This window comes from Loxodonta africana, chromosome 6, assembly GCF_030014295.1.
Source record: "Loxodonta africana isolate mLoxAfr1 chromosome 6, mLoxAfr1.hap2, whole genome shotgun sequence".
NCBI classification, from domain to species: domain Eukaryota; kingdom Metazoa; phylum Chordata; class Mammalia; order Proboscidea; family Elephantidae; genus Loxodonta; species Loxodonta africana.
The window spans coordinates 1,848,012-1,867,416 of record NC_087347.1 but is presented as its reverse complement, the minus strand read 5'-3'; the positions used below and the strand labels follow the sequence as shown (position 1 = coordinate 1,867,416).

The 19,405-nt window shown below is 48.0% G+C and overlaps 3 protein-coding genes across 7 annotated transcripts in view; 1 reads left to right on the top strand and 2 right to left on the bottom strand.

Annotated features, from left to right (window-relative positions):
- SNED1 (sushi, nidogen and EGF like domains 1) overlaps positions 1 to 6,685 on the top strand; it is a 79,262-nt gene extending 72,577 nt beyond the window's left edge. The window contains exons 30-32 of the mRNA XM_064286384.1: positions 4,659 to 4,742; positions 5,631 to 5,668; positions 6,603 to 6,685. Of these exons, the coding sequence (XP_064142454.1) occupies positions 4,659 to 4,742; positions 5,631 to 5,667 (121 nt within the window). The 3' untranslated portion in view covers position 5,668; positions 6,603 to 6,685. The remainder of the gene's footprint in view (positions 1 to 4,658; positions 4,743 to 5,630; positions 5,669 to 6,602) is intronic.
- Positions 1 to 14,847, bottom strand: part of MTERF4 (mitochondrial transcription termination factor 4) — a 35,499-nt gene extending 20,652 nt beyond the window's left edge. The window contains exons 1-4 of one of the 4 annotated variants that reach the window (XM_064286381.1): positions 14,731 to 14,847; positions 13,476 to 13,974; positions 11,633 to 11,817; positions 2,061 to 2,184 (exon numbers count right to left, since the gene is read on the bottom strand). In XM_064286381.1, the coding sequence (XP_064142451.1) occupies positions 2,061 to 2,184; positions 11,633 to 11,817; positions 13,476 to 13,974; positions 14,731 to 14,751 (829 nt within the window). In that variant the 5' untranslated portion in view covers positions 14,752 to 14,847. Of the gene's footprint in view, positions 1 to 2,060; positions 2,185 to 3,052; positions 11,017 to 11,632; positions 11,818 to 13,475; positions 13,975 to 14,730 lie in introns of those variants that run through there. The other 3 variants (XM_064286382.1, XM_003421182.4, XM_064286383.1) reach the window with 3 other exon arrangements.
- A 583-nt stretch (positions 14,848 to 15,430) lies between these two features.
- The window catches only part of PASK (PAS domain containing serine/threonine kinase), a 44,342-nt gene continuing 40,367 nt past the window's right edge, over positions 15,431 to 19,405 (bottom strand). Inside the window, exon 15 of one of the 2 annotated variants that reach the window (XM_064286376.1) lies at positions 15,431 to 19,162. In XM_064286376.1, coding sequence (XP_064142446.1) covers positions 19,038 to 19,162 — 125 coding nt within the window. In that variant the 3' untranslated portion in view covers positions 15,431 to 19,037. The remainder of the gene's footprint in view (positions 19,163 to 19,405) is intronic. The other variant, XM_064286371.1, reaches the window with a different exon arrangement.

The window sequence follows — 19,405 nt, the reverse complement described above, 5'->3', positions numbered from 1 at the left end:
CTGAATAACTTGGCTACGGCGCGCACCTCAGGGCTGTGGCAGATGCCTAGAGCGCAGGTCCCTGGCTTCTGACCTCAGGGCCTTCCTTCCCTGCACTCCTGAGCAGCAGCTGCCCTATACCTTATACCAGCTTCTGGGCCATGGGCACACAGGTCCCAGGAAGAAGCATGTCCCTATTCTCTTCCTGAGAGCCCCTAAAGAAATACACAAGCACCAGCACATGAGAACTGCAGTCTCAGTTCTGCCACTGAGTCACGACACGGCCTGGGCGGCACTCCAAACCTCAGTTTCCCCATCTGTAAAATGGGAGAGTTTGGCTGGTTCATCTCTTGGGACTCTCACTAATGTTCTGTGACTCTACAGGTAGCAAATATTGAGTACCTACTGTGTGCCAGGCACAGTTCTACACACTTGTGCACATCAGTGAACAAAGCAAAGTCCTGCCCACGCTGAGGGCAGATGGACAATAAAAACACTGCGTGTGTTATGTAGACTTTTAGAAGGTGACCCAAACCAAAACCAAACTGTTGCTGTCGAGTCCGACTCATAGCGACCCTACAGGACACAGAGGAACTGTCCGATAGGGACATAGGAGCGTCTGGTGGATTTCAACTGCTGATCTTTTGGTTAGCAGCCAAGCTCTCAGAAGGTGACAGTGCTAAAGAGGTGAAGAGGGGGGCCCAGGAGTGCCAGGGTAGGGGTGTCAGGCAAGGGGCAGGCCACAGCATTAAACAGGGAGGTCAGAGTAAGCCTCAAGGAAGATGACATTTAACAGACTTGGAGGAGGAGAGAGAGATCTGAAGAAAGAACATTCCAGATAAATGATCAACTGCCAAGGCCCTGAAGCAGGAGCCTGCCTGGCATGTCTGAGAAAAGGGCAGGGAGGCCACTGTGGCTGCAGCAGAGTGATAGAGGGGGTATTGGGGTGGGGGGGGGGCAGCCATACAGGCCCCGGAAACCCTGGTAAGGACTCTGGTTTTTTTCTCTGCAAAACGGAAGCCACTAAAGGGTTCTGAGCAGATGAGCAACATGCTTGAGTACATGTTTAAAAGATCACGCTGCCCTGTGGAGAATGGATGGCAGGAGGGCAAGGGTGGAAAGCTCAACTTGAGCTGGGACAAGAAGCCAGGCTTAACGTATAGCAGAATACATTGAAGGAACTGGTTTATACCGGGATCTGAGAATCTGTATTCACAGGACATCTGAATTTGGATTCTGTGGTATGGCAGTCAGTGTCCACAGTACCCGTATCTCCCAGCTGTGCTAGTTACACCAGTGCCTGCCACAGGTGTGTCAGACGTCCCCCCAGGTACCTGACAAGGACAGCCCATCACTTACCTAAAGTTTTCCATCCTTTTACTGTTTACTTACCTGTATCTTTAAAATCAGTTTCTTGTATTTAGCATATAGTTGGACCTTGCTTTGTATCCAGTCTCACAATCTCTCTTTTATTGGTGTATTTAGACCATTTACATTTAATGTAATTATCGATGTGGTTGGGTTTACACCTACCATCTTGCCGTTTATTTTCTATTTGTCCCATCTGCTCCTTGCTACCTTTTTTTTTTCCCTTCTGCCTCTTGAATTAGTTATTTCTTAGGATTCCCTTTTATCTCCACTATTTGGAAGCCCTGGTGGGATAGTGGTTAAGAGCTACGACTCCTAACCAAAATGTCAGCAGTTTGAATCCACCAGGTGCTCCTTGGAAACCCTATGGGGCAGTTCTACTCTGTTTCCTATAGGGTCGCTATGAGTCCGAACTGACTCGACAACAACAGGTTTTTGGTTTTTATTGGCTTATTGGTTATACTTCATCAGTTAACTTATTTGGGGGAGGGGGCTGCTCTAGGATTTACAATATGTATCTTCAACTTCTCACAATGTAACCTCCCTTACTATTGTATGACTTCAGTATAATCGAAGAGCCCTACGACAGTATGTCTCCACTTTCCCCCCATCCTTTGGCCTACCGCTGTCAGACTTATTTCTACATATACCTCTAAAAAGACAACTATTTTTTTTTTAAGTGTTTTGAAACTGAAAACATCTATTATATTTACCTGGGTATCCACCATTTCCAGCACTCTTCATTCCTTTGTGTGTATCAAGTTTCCTTTGCCTGAAGAATTCCCTGTAACATTTCTTATAGTGTGGGTCTGCTGGTGACGAAGTCTCTCTTGTTATCTGAAACAAAAGATTTTTATTTCTGCTTCACTTTTTAAAGGGTGTATTTGCTGGGTATAGAATTCTCGGTTGACAGTATTTTGCTTGCTTTCAGCACTTTAATGATGTCATTCCTTTGTCTTCTGGCCTATATAGTTTCAGACAAGATGACTGCAATCATTCTTGTCTTTGTTCCACTACATGTAATGTTTTTCACAACCCTAACCCCATAGCTGCTTTTATGTTTTCTCTTTAACACTGTATTTTATCATTTTATTTATAATATGCTTTAACCTGGACTTGTGTGTTTAATTCTGTTTCCAGTTTGTCAAGAATCTTGTATCTCTGGGTTTATAGCATTCATCAAAATTTTTAAAATTTGGCTATTATTTCTTCAAAAAATTTTTTCTGTCTCTCCATTTCTCTCTTCTCCTTCTGGGAGCTGAATTATGAATGTGTTACACTGATATTGTCTTAAAAGTGAGAGAGGCCCTGTTCATTTTTTTTCCATCTTTTTTTCTCTCAGCACTTCATCTTGGATAGATTCTATTGCTGTGCCGTCAAGTCACTAATCTTCTTTTCTGCAGTGTCTAATCCACCATTAATCCTATTCCACAAAATTTCCATTTCAGATACTGTGCTTTATCATCTCTAGAAGTTCCATTTAGTTCCTGCTTAGATCTTCCATCTCTCTCTTCATTGTGCTTGTTTTCCTTGAGATCTTCGAACATGTGGAACAAATTTATATGTTTAAGGTCCTTGTCTGCTAATTCCATTATCACTCTCATTCTGGGTCTTTGTCTATTCAATTATTTTTCTTCTGATTTTCATTTTCCTGATTTTTCATATGATGTCTTGTAATTTTTTATCAGATGCTGGACATTGTGAATTTTACTTTTTTTTTTTTTTTTTTTTTCCTTGTTTGGTATTCTTTCTAAGAATGTGGTTTTATAAGATAGTTATTTACAGCTTAGTTTTGCCATTTTGAGACTTGCTTTATGGTGGATTTATCCTAAGGTTAAGTTTCACCCCACTTCTAAGGCATGGCCTCTGGACTTTCTACCGAATGGCTTGTTAAGATCTCTCTCACTCTGGCTCTGGGAATTGTTAAGCTCAGAGCTTCTCAGTAGTTCTTCTCTTCGCATAGGTTTCACCCTATACACGCACATCTTAATTTTCAGCCAAAGGTTCAAGGGGATCCCTCTGCAGACTTCTACAGCTCTTCCTCTGCATAGCTTCCTCCTCTCCAGTACTCTTCTCCACAAATTCGTTGCCTTTTCCTCCCCCCAACTCTTATCTGTCTCCTCAACTTAGTGTGACCACTGCTTAGATTTCCCCTCCCTGAAATGCAATCCAAAAAGTGATTCCAGGCTGAATTCCAGGGCAATCACAGGGCTCATCTCATTTGTTTCCTCTTTCTCAAGGATCACAGCCCCACGCTGTCTGTTGTCTAACAACTGAAAATAGTTATACCTTACCTTTTGCCCGTTTCTCTGGTTTTTCACCTTGGGAGGTTAATTCCAGGTCCTTTTACTCCTTCATTCCCTCATGGAAGTCTTACCAAAGGTCTTAAATTGTATGACCTTAGAAACTTAGCATGTAAGTTAGAATTTGCCCCTCAAACACCCTGGGTTTCTCTTTTAAGTGGCTCTGGCATTTGAGAATGTTAACAATGGCCAAAACAGTTTCCTGTTCATTATCATTTACAAACTTGTGAGAGAAGCGGTATGATTAATTCTGATTTTACACGAAGCTGAGGCTTAACAAGTTCAAGTGACTTTCTCAGAGTAGACTAGTAAATAAACAGAACAGGCAGGGCTTGAAATCAGTTCTCCTATTCCATGCCGCCTACATCAAAAGCCTGCATCCCCAAGGCTCCTCAGACTTCTCTCTGAACTACCCATAAAACAAAGAAAAGTGAGGCTGTACCTTCCCAAGGGCCTCAGGGCCAGATGGCCTTGCCTCAAGAAAAACATGCCATTAAATTTCATATTTTGTCTTTCAATATTAAAAAAAAAGAAAGTTCATCAAAATGTACACTTACAATGAGTGTATTTTAATTTTATGTAAATTATACCTCAGTAAAGGAGCCCTGGTGGTACAGTGGTTAAGAACTCCACCGCTAACCGACAGATTGGCAGTTTGAACCGACCAGTGGCTTCACAGGAGAAAGATGTGGCAGTCTGCTTCTGTAAGATTACAGCCTTGGAAACCCTATGAAGCAGTTCTACTCTGTCCTATGGGGTCACTATGACTTGGAATCGACTCAACGGCAACAGGTTTTTTATTCCTCAGTAAAGTTAATTTTTTAAAAGGCGACATGATTTTTATACTGGACATTTTAATGTATCTGTATGTAAAGTTTTATTAACACAATAACGGCTTTTTTCCCAAAGACTTCCGTGTTTATCTACGGGTTCACATAGCTTAGGCTGAGCAGTCTGGCAGCATGCTGTTTCAGTTTCTGGTTCTTCACAGCTTTCTTGTGACAACAGGTATAAAAGAGTTTACAAAGTTCACCAAGACGTCTGCTTCAAAGAGAGCTGTGAAAGTACCAGCACCAAGAAGACCCCAAACAGGTGCCGTCATGGGGGGAAGCCCTTGCTGTGTCCCGCATGTAGTTCCCTGGGTAACGGACAAGGGTGGTCCTGGGGCCAAGTGCTGTGGGATCCACAGGCCTGCTGATGGAGCCAGGCCATCTGTCTGCCCAGATGTGTAGCCTCTCTCAACAATGTTCTGCTAAGGAGCAGTGTGTGTGCACGTGTGTGCTTGTGGCACACACAGCTGGGTACAGTGCATGGTGGATGCTGGGGTCACTATCATGCATGTTCACACACAGCAGATGGGAGTGGAACCGGAAGCCCGGCTTTACTGACAGGCCAAGTGGATGGCTTGCACGTAGAGGAAATCTCCATTTACTTTCATTCGCTCAAACACAGGTGCTTTCCTCTAAAGGATTCGAGGTAGTCACGAGACTGATATACCACCTGGGGTTTTACTGCGAGAAGTGCCTACGTACGCTATGTGCTTTCAGAAAAAGAGAGTCCCAAACTCTACAGGAGTCTCTGTATTATTATTACTCATATTATATTCACATTATTTTTGAGAAATAGCCACACACGCTTGGTTTGCGTTACTGAGTTTGGAGGAAAGGCAGCATGTGCCATCGGCAACAGGACTGCCTGACGCGAGGGTGCCGCCCTCCAGCTCTTCCCGTGGCTCTCACTTCCTTTCTTCCACCGCCTTCCTTCATTCCCCAGAACCCAGATCCAGTCAGGCCACAACACCCACTCAGAGTCACGGAGGCGCACACAATCAAAAATGCCGGTCTCCAGGTCAGGATCTCTACTCAGGGTGCCCCCAAACTGGAGCCTATCTGAGCTCAAGAAAAGATAGGCCAAGGTAGCCATAGGATGGAAAGCACAGTGTTTCTTTTTCACTGAGCTGCTTGTCTCTGATTCTTTCAGGAAACAAAGTAACAGTCAAACACTGACAAGATCGTAAGGTATGTGTGCCCCGCAGCCAGCGGCAGAGCTGTCCAAAGCCTAAGAGGTGTCCAGCCAGCCCTGGCCTCTTAGAGGGCAGCGCCTCCTTACCAGGCACCGCCCACGGAGGTTCAGTGTGTGCCATCAGACTACAAACTCCCAGACCGAAGGTTTCAAACCTCCCCACTAGTTCCCAAAGGACGGGTGAGAAAGCACCACCTAAGCCTCCAACAGACAAACCTAGTGCAGCCCCTGACATGACACATCTTCAAGGGAGACAAGGCTCCCTAGGGTGAGGAGCAAACCCACTCTTCCGCAAGCGAACTGCAGCCCCCAAGGTGAGCCTTGGGCCAGAGCACAGCTAGTGGCTTCAGTCCCTGGCTAATCAAAGGCAACTCCTTCCCTACCCCGAAGCAAAAAGAACACCCTCCAGGGCTGGTCAGCAGTTTATTACTAGGATTAAGAATCCATTTATGCAGTTTGAGTTTGAAATATATATATTTCCAATAAGTCACCTGAAAAGATAATATATTAACCAAAAAAAAAACCTCAGAAAATTTCTATAAAAACAAAAAAAAAAAAACAACTGTGAAATGATCGAATATTGGCTTACAGAACACCCATTCTTGAGACAAATGCATAAAGTGCCTTGAAAACACAAACAGGCAGTGAGGGGCCGCAGCCTTCTCCACAACCTCTCGCCACCCGAAGACACACACCCAGGACAGAGAAGAGGTACAGGGACACTACCTGCTGAGCCCCAGATGTTCCAAAGGATGGGGATGCAGCTGGTCTTCCTCACCCAATCCGCCCTCCCCAGCTCATCCTCCTAGCAGAACAAGCCTCGCAAGTCTGAGGGTGAGAGCAGAGGCCCCAGACACAGAGAAGCAGCTTTAGAGAGGAGTGTGAGAGACCTCCATTCTCCTCATGTCCTGTTTTGTTTTTTCTTTAAAGGACCCATTCTGTCAAACTCAAGAGTTTCTAAAACCCAGAAAGATGTGGTCTAAAAATTGGATGGAAAAGGACACCCTGAAAGCCGAGTCCTGGCTGGAGTCGGCCCTTCTGGACTTCTTTCCTTGGGTCTCTAGCAAATGAGATCTCAGGCCTGCTACCCAGCGCCCTCCACGGCCAAGCCAGGAGATGCGCAGGACCCATTTAACAGCCCGAGATTGAACCAGACTGCAAGCCAGGAGACACCATGGGACCAATCACCCTGACATCCCGTGACCCACTGAAGTAGCCTGAGATTGGACCCAGCTGCGGCTTCTGAACGTATAGTCCGCGTGCACTGTGAATGGAAAGTGACAGCGTGTACGGATGGAACCAGGTGCCGGCAAGGAACACTTCTGCAAGCTTCAGAAACCCGCTCACAGACTTTGGTGTGAGAGAAACATCCCCCCGCCCCCATGAGACCCAACAGTCAAACTGAGGAGGAAATATGACGAACAGCTTCCAAAGCCCAGACCATGGGGCTGGGGAGGGGGCGGAGGTGGTCACTTAAAAGGAAAGCCCAGCTTGGGCACAGCCTCGCCCCGCCCGCCTCCTTCAGCAAGCACATTCCTGACCTGTAGACTAAAAGGTAATGTGGAGTTTAGACAGTTCTGGTCTGCGGCAGGGGCCAGCAGACTCTGTAAAGGGTCAGACATAAATCTTTCAGCTTTGCGCTGGCATTGTACCATAAATGCAGCCGTAGACCACGTCTAATTGACCGGGGGTGGCTATGTGCCAAAAAACTTTATTTACAGGAACAGGCAGCGGGCTCGACTTGGCCCACAGGCCACAGTTTGCTAACCGCTGATCTATAAGATCATATAGACTTTGGCTTTCTACAGAAAGCCATCACTGGGATGCCCAGTCACCCGAGGCACCAGAGACCCTGGATGTTCATGGACACACTGCCTGCAGCCAGCTTGGAAAGCACAACTGCCAGTGCAGCCTGCCCCTCTTTACACGCCCGAACACAATGAGCACACGCGGGCATGAGCACACGCGGGCATGAGCACACGCGGGCAGGCTGGGTGGGCTCAAAACTCTCTCGGCCCACCGTTCGGGCAGCACTTTAGGCTGTCAGGGCGTGAGCACCATCTCGTAAAAGCTCCAGTCTGTACAAGCAGAACGCTGCATCACCTGCCACGTCCACCTTCCAGCGTGCTTCTGTGCAGCACGACCTTCTCCCTGAACACAAGGTGAAGCCAAAGAACCCACTCCACTGGTGTAGTGCTGAGCATCTTAACGACCGGCCCAAACTGGAGTCGAGCGCCTGCTGTCGTCGTCAGCCGATGCTGCTGGTTGCTCTGCAGCCACAGAAAGGGCTCTTTCTTTCATCTTTTATAGAAACATTTTGTGAAGAATTAGAGTATATTCCAGGTTTTTTATTTTTGTTACAACCTTGTGTGCGTATGTCTGTGTATGATACAACCTATCATTTTTGGAAAGGAGGAAGTCATTTCGAGAAGCCCCTACTGTAGCCCTGAAATTTCCACCAGTCTACAAAGACTGTAGGCTGTTAGATACAAGGTGAATAAGAAAACACCACACACAAGCCCGTTCTGCCAACCTCTGCGGCACCAGACCAGCCGCCGTGTCTGAGTAAGATGCAAGAACGAGCGATGTCACTGACATGTAGGTGAAAACGCCACTGCCGTGTTCGTGCCTCGAGCCCCTCGAGCACAAGGCAGACGTGAACTCGTGCCAGGTTTTAGCTCAGAAGCCTTTGCTCCTACAGGAAAAGGTCTACTGACCCTGAGTTTGTGGCTGTGTCGTGATACGATTAACCATCCTAAAATATGGGCTAATCCATGTTTTACAAACTAAAATATCCAGTAAAAAGACTTTCTGATTCTGAAGAATTTATGGTTCATTCTTACAACGTTCCAAGTGAACCCACCACTGCTTTCCCTACATGGCTCATTCTTAAAATTCTTATTTCTTCCTCGAAAATATTCAATGTCCACCTGTAGTTTCCCAAGGAAATTAGAAATAATGGAATCAAAAATTTGTCAGGTGCATCAGAATTTATTTTTGTGCCAAAATGAATTACCAGGTTAACCAGGTGTTGCACAAAACTCGGATGAGCTGACCATCGAATCAAGTATGGATGTAGACTCGAGCGCTGGTCCCGACAGCGCACAAGAACAACAGACTAGTGTCCAAGGAAAGTGGCACGCACTCGGACTCCATGAGCCGAAAGAGTAAATGAAAACACTGGCAGAGTGAGTATCTCAGCTTCAAGCACATTTGTCCACACCCCAGACAGTAACAGCAAACCTCCCTCCCCGCCACGCATGGCTACCACGGGTGTAAATGCAGACACCTCCTTGCAGGGCGCTGCTCCACCCAGCCTCAGCCTGACTCCCCACTTGCAGACTACTGCCACAGACACCAGACCCAGACATGGACAGAGTCACCTAGCTACTTCTCTCCTTCTGCAAAACTGCCTTCTCTCTGCACTAATCACTCTAGCCAGTGCCTGGCCTGCTGGACAAAGCCAAAGCAGCTATGTTTCGTGCTGCATCCCCACAACAGAACACGAGCCATCTGACCGGCAGCGTTCCAGCACACAGGGGTGAGAAGCCCTGTGGAAATGTCAGCTGGTTACTTTTCTTTTAAATAAAACAAACCTGAAGTTTTTGTGAATCAGCAAAGTCCCATCACACTTTACTAGACCAGGCCCATTTCTCCATTTGGCACCGTCAGCGTTCGGGCCAGGTAATTCTCTGTTGTGGGGTCGTCCTGTGCACTGTAGGGGGTTTGGCAGCATCCCTGGCCTCCACCCAAGATGCCATCAGCAACCCCCTCCAACCGTGACAGCCACAAATGTCTCAACATCGCCCGATGCCCCTAGAGGGCAGGCAGGAGGACTGCTGCATAACAGGGTTCTCACAGGGCCACCACAGAAAGACAGGGCCAAGCACCAGGGCATCAAGAGCTGTTCAAAGGCTGCAAAGGTGACCTGACTCGATGCCAAACCGCCAAAAACACTTCCTGCAGCATCGATCTTGTTCTAGAATCCAGAACATTCTAGGACACACCAGTCCTCCTGGCCCCTCAGAGAGCTCACGTCCTCAGATCTGGGCCCACTGGGTTCCCCCAGATGACTCTCGCATCATGCAGCATCGTGGAGAGCACCTGAACAGTCGAGACCAGATCCTTGGCCCTGATTCCAGGTCCAGCCCTACGACCTGGGTACGTGCTCTCCTTCCCCTGGTTCCCAGACCACCTGTGGAATGGGCGAGGGGAACGCTTTTGGACCCCTCAGAGCCCTGTCCTGCTTCTCGTTCTCCAGGTCAGCACATGATGACCAGAGGCTCAGGGCCTGGAGGTAACACGTCGGCTCAGAGCATCATAAGGTCAGGCCCAGGGTCGATGGGCCAATAGCATCCTGGGAGAGAAGCCCCAGTGCTTCATGGCAGCAAGAAGTTGTGCCAAATTAAAGCAAATGTCACTAACCGGCTCCTTTTACTCTGCTGTACACTGAATGCAATTAAGAAACAGTAAGGTATTTTTTAATTAAAAACATTAAGTATTTTCCCAGAAAACCTGCTACTTGTTTTTATAAAATAAAGTGCTGTGATGTACTAAAATCTCGCTGCCGCCTCCTAATTTTATCTTCATGTTAAGTGGAAAAACAAAGGGACCCCTGATCCAAGAAGGAGGCTTATCCTTCACATTGTCATGGAATTGTCACCAACATGCTTCAACAGAGAAAAAAATAAGGCCACCTTTCGACCTACCATTTCCCATTAGTTTTAGCAGCTCAAAGTCAGTCTTTTATCCAGGACAGAACAGGGTCCTCCACGCAGACACCCAACAGTAGATCAAACTAACACGTCTCCCATTTAGTTTGACCCGTCAACTTCTCTGGGGACTAATGATAATTTTTTCATCAAAAGGCCAGTTTTAGGACACAAAATAACTTGAGCAGACCCTAGTGAAACTCCCAAAAGCTTTGATAAAATTAAAATATTCTTTAACGTTTTGGGGCCTCTTTTCCTTAGTTCCGGCCATCAGTGAACTCCTCCTCAGAGTCTCCATCCCCTGCGTCTTCACCTGAGCTGGTGCCTTCCTCACTGTCAGACGTGCAGCCTTCAGGCCCCTCTTCCTCTTCCCGAGCCAAGAGCTTCTTAAAAACTTCAAACTCCTCCACAGAAGAACAGGCTGTCTTGGCCAAAAACTCAGCTTCTGAGACTCTAAAGATGTCCTTGAGTGAAGGGTTAAGGACCTGCGTCTGGCCTTTCTTATCAGGGGTCTGGTACCGTCCCAGGCGCTCAAGGTAAATGTGCCTTTGCTTAATCTTGGTGATTGAGTATTTTAAGAACTCAGTCTTCACCACGTCCAGGTGCTTAATCCCCATCCTAAAATAGGCATACTGGAAAAGACACACACATTTAGGAACCCAGGCAGGAACCTTACAGCCCAGCACTCCCCGGCAGTGGCACATTCAACCTGCCCAAAGGGACTCAAAGAGGACCACCACCCTGTTGCCAACGACAGAATACCCACTCTGACCCCTAGCATCCACTTCCAAATTCATACTGACGAAAATGAGGCAGAAAATAAAGAGGGAGGAGAGGGACATATTTTTTTCAGATGGAAAAAAAAAAAACTGTGAGAATGGAAAGAATTGACAAAAACTTCAGAAAACACCCAGGAATTTGACCTAGTCATCATAATCATGACCAAAAAATCAGGACAACTGTCAGAACTACCGTGCCAAACTCAACCCGCAGACAGTTTCTGAAGACCAGAAGGTATTGATTATTTTCCGACTGAATACTTCCAACAGAGTCCCCACCTGGCTCAGGTTAGGCGTGGTCCACAGCAAAGAGTGGAGGAAGCAGGACTGGATGCTTTTTGGTCAGAACATGCAAACAAGATCTAAGTCGTTCACTCCGTCCACAGGGCTTCCTAGCCACACAGTTCACCTTATGACAAGTTTGAAAAGCTTGCCATTACTGACTTAATCCCTCTGTCGGTTCCCTCACCTGGAATTTGTACTCCAATTCACCAGGGTCCTCCCGAAGAACATAGGGACATCTGTGCAAAATCTCCGTCACCTGCTGCACTGTGAAAAGACACTTCTCCCTGAGAACCCGGACGATGTCATTGATGTCCCGCTGACGCATCGTGAAAATCTCAGGGCAACAGTAAAGCACGCTCTTCAGCTTCCCTGCAGAACATTAAAAAAGGAACGTGAGTAACTCTGGTATTTCAGAAGTCCAAGTGGCTAATGGTATTCATTTTAAGCCAACATTTAAACAACAAATGAAAACCAACCCATCCTCTCCCCCAAGCGAGTGCCAAACACATGTAAACAAGAGAGGCCAGCATGAGCCCCTCACCACCCTCACTCCTCAGACTCAGATGCCCTGGTTATTGCTGACTTTCTCCAAACGCCAATCTGAAAGAAATCAGCTTCGTAAACTAGGTCCCCCCTTCTCACCTAGGAAAGAGTCCACAGGCAATTACTGGCAAGATAATACACGAAGATGGGACAGAGATTCCCTGGGTTTTGGGCTTCTGGCTAACGTTTCCCTCTATAATAAAATACTGTAGTCACTGAACGTTCACAACCAGCACTCTTAAGAACTGGGCGCTAAGCTCATCACCATAACAAAAAGAATAATCGCAGTGCACACCCTCTAACACTGATGTCAGGGTTAGCAGGCTGACCCCCATGTATTTTACCATCCAAACCAGGTACTTCTCAAAGAAGCCCTGTTGATAGCTACATTAGGATAACTGGTGGGCACTGGACTACCCCAGGCCAACTGAGGCACAAGATCTTTCAGTGGTGGGTTGGGCAAAATGTAGGGCCTGGAAGCCTAAAATCACTTACCAAATTGTTACTAAAAAACGTCTTAATAGCTGAGTTAGTTGTTATCTTGCTAAAACGTGTAAAGAACAAATTTCAGGAGTTCAGGCTTTATTTTCTCCTCTTACGACCATTCTGAGTCTACTAATTAATAACTGCAGCATATAACATATTTTCAAGCTTAGGCTTTTACGTTAAACACCAAGAAACAATTTACTCAGAGGAAGATACAAGCCTATGTTTTTGCTTACCTTCTGAAGAAAGGCCTGAAGAGATACTCTGCAACAGTGGGTCCCCAAACCTCCCCCCACCCCCAAAATCTCTTACCAGGAAGAGTCAAGAATGAAACAAATAATAGTGGAGCCACTCTGCTCCAAGTGGGGAGGGGTCCTTGGAGACCCTCATGAATGAAAGCAGCCCTCTCCAGAGGCTCCTAAAGAGATCCAAGGAACTTCTGGGGTCCTTGAGGTTAAAAACTATGGGGAGTGGGATGGGGTGGCTAAAGGGAACAGCCACACAAAGCTGGAAAAATCTCATGCTCCACAAGTATGTCCAGACACTTAGCTGACTCTAAGTCTTTACCAGGGAGAATGTCCTTGGCTTTGCCTCACAGGGAGATAAAGCACTTCAAGTGGATTTAAGCATCAAAGGTTACACAGACACACATACAGCTATACGTGTCAACGTCCTGTATCAACATGCATCTACTGTGCACCGCCCCTGTGCGCCAGCGTGCTTCACTGTTCTAGGAGCTACAGACCCCGAAACGAAGAAACAAGGCAAGACAATCCCTGTCCTGTCACTCAATTCTCTCTTCTTGTTCCAACAAATCCCTTCCCTCCTGCAAAGCCTTCTGCAGAGGTCACTCCCCAGTCACCTCCGAGCCACGTCACACATTTCTCCCAAGCAGCACCGACTCCTCCCCAGAGCCACCCCTAACCCATCACACCTTATGCTACTGTTTCCCCACCTCTGACGCCCTCAGCATGCTGTACAAACTTTAGGCCTCGTACCTTCACCAAGCCCGAGCTTTCGCAGGTAAGTGGAGCGCTTCTTCATCTGCTTTACAGGCAGTTTCAACAACTGAGGACTCTTCTTCAAGACCACACACACAGGCTCTGGATTCAGACCCAAGAGTATTAATTCTGAAGTGATGTCCAGCAACTGTTGAGGGGTGGGACGTGGTTGTATGCTGAGCAATTCACGAATGTGCGCATCACTGAAACCCATGTCCAGGAGAGAAGTGGTGATTGCCTCCAGCCCCAAGGCACCTCTATCCACAGGAGTCCCTGGCTTCTCAAGAAGGCACTGAGAAAGATCCGTCCTGCACTCTGCCTCCTGCATGTACTTCCGGGATGTAACACAGGATAATTCCTTGAGGCTCCCTCCCCTGGAGGCTGTAGTCAGTGGACGCAATAAAGAAACCACTGTCATCCTCTGTTCTCTGAGATGAGACGTCTGCCTAGCAATAGTGGCCCAGGTGAGGCGCATCAGGCGGTGCCAGTCAATGACCTATAAACCACAGGAGGAAAAAGGTATCAACTCCCCACCGCCCCAATGTAATGGGCACCACACCAATCTTCAGCCAGGGTGACTAGTACCTTGGTCGCAACCTGCAAAACCCTGTCTGGACTTAACGAGCCCACCGTGAGGTAGTTCAGAGATAGAAAACAGGGTATTAAGGTGCGGCGAAGAGCCAAGAGGCGTCTTCTCAGTTTCCCCTGTAATTTGGGGGTCGGGGGAGACTTTGCCAAGGCGACCTGGTATTGGCGGCCTGAAAAATGCGGGCCTCGGGTTAGCCTCCAGGTTCAAGCGCCTGAACTCACTCCAGAGAGAGCACGGACCTCACAGACAGCACTCTCGTTGGTCCCGGAATTCTCCGGGGTCAGGCCTGAGCCAGCCCGGTCGGCGCGCGCCGCTTCTCCGGCCCAAACCCGCCGCCGGCACCGCCTCCCGCCGCTCCTGCTTCCACCCCCGGCCTGCGGGAGTCCAGCTGCTTCCCACGCGGCGGGGCGAGCCCGCAGGCCCTGGGTCCAGCCGGAGAACGCCCAGTGCCCGGCGCGGGGGCGACGGCAAGAGCTGCGGGGCGGAGCGGAGAGCGGGCCCCCGGCCCCACCGGCCCCTCCCCGGCCCCGTGCGCGCTCCGACCTCCACGGACGCTCCAGCCGCACGTCTCACCGCCTGCCGTGAGGCGCCCGGGCGACGGCGGTCCCGCGTGTCCCCGCGCCCCCAGCCCGAGGCGCCTCGGGGATCCCTGCGCCACCTCACCTGCCGGCCGAGAGCCGCCATCACCGCCCGTCTGCTGCCGGAAGTGGCCGGTCTCCCTGGTCCGTCACTTCCGCCCTGCCCGGCGCAAGCGCGAGGGGGGGAAAGCGCGTTCCGCCGTCGAAGATCCCGGGACGTGGGGCAAGGACCTGTGGACTCGCGGCGGCCGCCCGCTGCCGGCGTTCCCCGGGCCCGGCCTCCGCCCCGCACGTTCAGAGGCCCGGGGACGCACCCCGAGGAAGGAGCTCCGAGCGCGGGGCCCCGGCGGCCTCTGCCTCCGCGTCCCCCGGGGGCGTTGCGGTGTTGCCCGCGCAGGTGCCTCCACGTCGGCTCCCAACCACCAGGAACCACGCCCGGCCGGACGTCGCTGCCCCCCCAGCGGCCCCCCTCAGGACGGCAGAGCCGCCCCGCGGGGTCTCCAGGGGCCGCTGCTGCCGAGCTGGTTAGTAGCCGAGCTCTCAACCGCTGCGCCACCGCGGCTGCACCGAGGCCGCCCTCGGGGCACTGAAACGGGGCGCGGGCCCTGCTTCCAGCACTGCCGTTTCCTGCGCTGCACCAGTGCCTCACGGGGGACAGCCGGGCCCCTCCCCCGGGGCCCTCCCCCCAGGCCCCTCCCCCGGGGCCCTCCCCCGGGGCCCTCCCCCCAGGCCTCTCCCCCGGGCCCCTTCCCCAGCGTCTCGCTGGCATAAAGACAAGGCAGTCCCAGTAAAGATGGATTCAGAGCCTGAGTAAAGATTCTCACTGTGTAAAAATCTCTATTCCGCATGCATACTAAGGCCACATACACAAAAAAGACAGATACACTCTAAACATGTTTAAATATCCGAAGGAACTCCGAGAAGTGTTTACAGTTGTTGAAAAACAGGACCCTAGTAATAAAGTGTTAGGAGGTATGACACATTACCTGGTAAAAAGGATGAGAGCCCTCCTGACTAGGCCCTCTGGGTTCCTCTTAGGATGAAAGCCAGTTATGTTTCAGCCCAATTAGTTTTCATGCTTAAATTACAAATCTAGACCTGTAATTGTTCACATATAGAACCAAGGCATTTTTCAAGAGGAAGGTGTGCTTTTCAGCTACCTGAATTTCACAGCTTACAAATACCAAGCCTTAATTGATATGCATTTCTTACTGTCTTACCTGCTTACCTCTCGGAACTAAGAAAAATGACTTGATTCTTAAATGGTACTGCAGTGTAATGACTTAATATGGCCTTTCTCAACATGGTCTGTGGAAGAGATGATGGAAAAGCTCATATCAGTCAGAACAAGGCCGGGGCCAACTGTGGAACAGACCATCAATTGCTCATACGCAAGTTCAAATTTAAGTTGAAGAAAATTAAAACAAGCCCAGAAGAGCCAAAATACGACCTTGAATATATTCCACCTGAATTTTTAGATACCATCTCAAAATATATTTGATGCACCAAACACTAATGACCAAAGACCAGACAAGTTGTGGAATGACATCAAGGACATCATATATGAAGAAAGCAAGAGATCATTAAAAAGACAGGAAAGAAAAGACCTAAACGGATGTCACAAGAGATTCTGAAACTTGCTCTTGATTGTAGAGTAGCTAAAGCAAAAGGAAGAAATGAACTAAAAGGGCTGAACAGAAGATTTCAAAGGGTGGCTTGAGAAGACAAAGTAAAGTATTAATGATGACATGAGCAAAGAGCTGGAGATAGAGAAGCAAAAGGGAAGAACACGCTCAGCATTTCTCGAAATGAAAGAACTGAAGAAAAAATTCAAGCCTCAAGTTCCAATACTGAAGGATTCTATGGGGAAAATACTAAATGACACAGGAAACATCAAAAGAAGATGGAAGGAATACACAAAGTCACTGTACCAAAAAGAATTGGTCGACATTCAACCATTTCAGGAGGTAGCAGATGATCAAGAACCAATGGTACTGAAGGAAGAAGTCCAAGCTGCCCTGAAGGCACTGGGGAAAAACAAGGCTCCAGGAATTAATGGAATACCGATTGAGATGTTTCAACAAACAGATCACTTTTCTATGCCAAGAAATTTGGATCACAGCTACCTGGCCAGCTGTTGGAAGAGATCCATACTTGTACCCATTTCAAAAAAAAGGTGATCCAGCAGAATACAGAAATTATCAAACAGTATCATTGTATCACATGGAAGTAAAATTTTCTGAAGATCTTTCAAAAGCAGTTGCAGCAGTACATCAGCAAGAAACTGCTAGAAATCCAAGCCGAATTCAGGAGAGGACGTGGAACCAGGGATATCATTGCTGATGTCAGATGGATCCTGGCTGAAAGCACAGAGCATCAGAAGGATGTTTACCTGTGTTTTATTGACTGTACAAATTGATTCGATTGTGTGGATCATAACAAATGATGGATAACATTGTGAAGAATGGGAATTCCAGAACACTTAAAAATTGTGCTCATGAGGAACCTGTACTTAGACCAAGTTGTTCAAACAGAACAAGGGGATAGATACCATGTGGTTTAAAGTCAAGAAAGGTGCGCATCAGGGTTGTATCCTTTCACCACACTTATTCAATCTGTATGCTGGGCAAATAATCCGAGAAGCTGGACTACATGAAGAAGGACGGGGCATCAGGATCAGAGGAAGACTCATTAACAACCTGCGTTATGCAGACAACACAACCTTGCTTGCTGAAAGCGAAGAGGACTTGAAACGCTTACTAGTGAAGATCAAAAGACCACAGCTTTCAGTATGGATTGCACCTCAATATAAAGAAAACAAAAATCTTCACAAGTGGACCAATAAACAACATCATGATAAACAGAGAAAAGATGGCGGTTGTCAAGGATTTCATTTTACTTGGATCCACAATTAATGCTCATGGAAGCAGCAGTCAAGAAATCAAAAGACACACTGCATTGGGCAAATCTGCTGCAAAAGACCTCTTTGTTAAAAAGCAAAGATGTCACTTTAAGGACTTAGGTGGACCTGACCCAAGCCATGGTGTTTTCAATCGCCTTATATGCATGCAAAATCTGGGCAATGAATAAGGCAGAATGAAGACGAATTGACGCCTTTGAATTATGGTGTTGGCAAAGAATATTGAGTATACCATGGACTGCCAGAAGAACAAACAAATTTGTCTTGGAAGTACCACCGGAGTATTCATTAGAAGTAGGAATGGCAAGACCTGGTCGTCACATACTTTGGACATGTTACCAGGAAGGACCAGTCCCTGGAGAAGGACATCATGCTTGGTAGAAAAAAAAAGTCACCAAAAAAGAGGAAGACACTCAATGAGATAGATTGGAACAGGGGCTGCAACAATGGGCTGAAGCATAATAACAATTGTGAGGATGTTGCAGGACTGGGCGGTATTTCTTTCTGTTGTACACAGGGTCGCTATCCGTCAGAACTGACTCAAGAGCACCTAGCAACAACAGAGTCGTGGTCTTTGTGACTCACACACAATGACTATGCAGATAAGGTATACGGAACCTGTGATGGTTGGGGTTACGTGCCAACTTGGCTAGGCCATGATTCCCAATATCGTATTGTTGTCCTCCATATTACGTGTTGTAAATCCTGACCTCTGCATGTTGATGGGGCAGGACTGGTGGAGGTTGTGTCTTGGGTCACAGCCTTGCAGGACAGCGTGACTCAAGTCCCACTCTTACTCAAGTTGGACCCTTCCTTGTGGTGTGGCCTGCATCTACGATATATGTGGATGACCTGGTGGGGCTCTCTCTCTCTGCGTCTGGATCCCGTGTCCGCCAGACTTGGGGATTCATAAATGGATTTGACTTGTTTTGGAAAACAAAGAAATGAAGTGCTTTGCACACCTGGCATGTGAATAACCCACAGAGTCCAAGTCGGGGTAACTATTTACTAGCCAAGTTGCTTTAATTTGGAAAACGTTCAAGAAAATAAATTAATGAAATAGTCTGACCCTTTGGCTAGCCCATCCTACAAGGCCACATACCTACGCTCAGATGGACTTATGCCAAGTCAGGGGAAACAAAAACACACACATACATGTCAAAGTAGAAAGAGAATTTTAAGACTCTGCTATGCCTTTTGCAAAGTTCACAAATTTAGAGCCCTGTAGAAGTATAAAACTCAAGGTCATATTAGAAACATGAATTTCACGCCTACTATCTTATAAACCTGGAGGTAACAGCATACTGCAGACTTGTGAGCTGTGTTGATCAGACTAGCACATAAGGAAGGTGACAGGGCCTCACACTTGAGGGTTTGTTTCCTCCAGATGGATGACTTGAGGACGACAGGACTTTCCTGGTTGTGGAGAAGAGCAGCAGGAGCCAGTGTCCAGCGGGTCGATGGAGAAGCCACTATGAAGTCTGTGCACATGGCACCAGGGGGCCCTTAGGACCCAACCCTGGGCCTGGGCCCCTGCGCACATCCCTTGGGCTCCTCCTCTCCGTCTCTGTGCTCATGCTGGCCAGGACACCACTCTCTGAAGCAAGAGAAAAACACCGTACTACATGCGAACAAACAGACCTTAAAGTACCACATGCAAACAGACTCCAACATGCAAATTTTGCTTCTCTCTGGAAGAATTCCTAGAAGCAAAAACCTCAAGGGATCCTTCAGACCCAACTGTTGGCAATGTTCTAGAGTTGCCAGAGCCCCTTAGGTGCTGTGGGAAGTCTAAGCTCAGAGCATCAATGCCAGCGTGGTCCGACACTGCTCTGTGCAG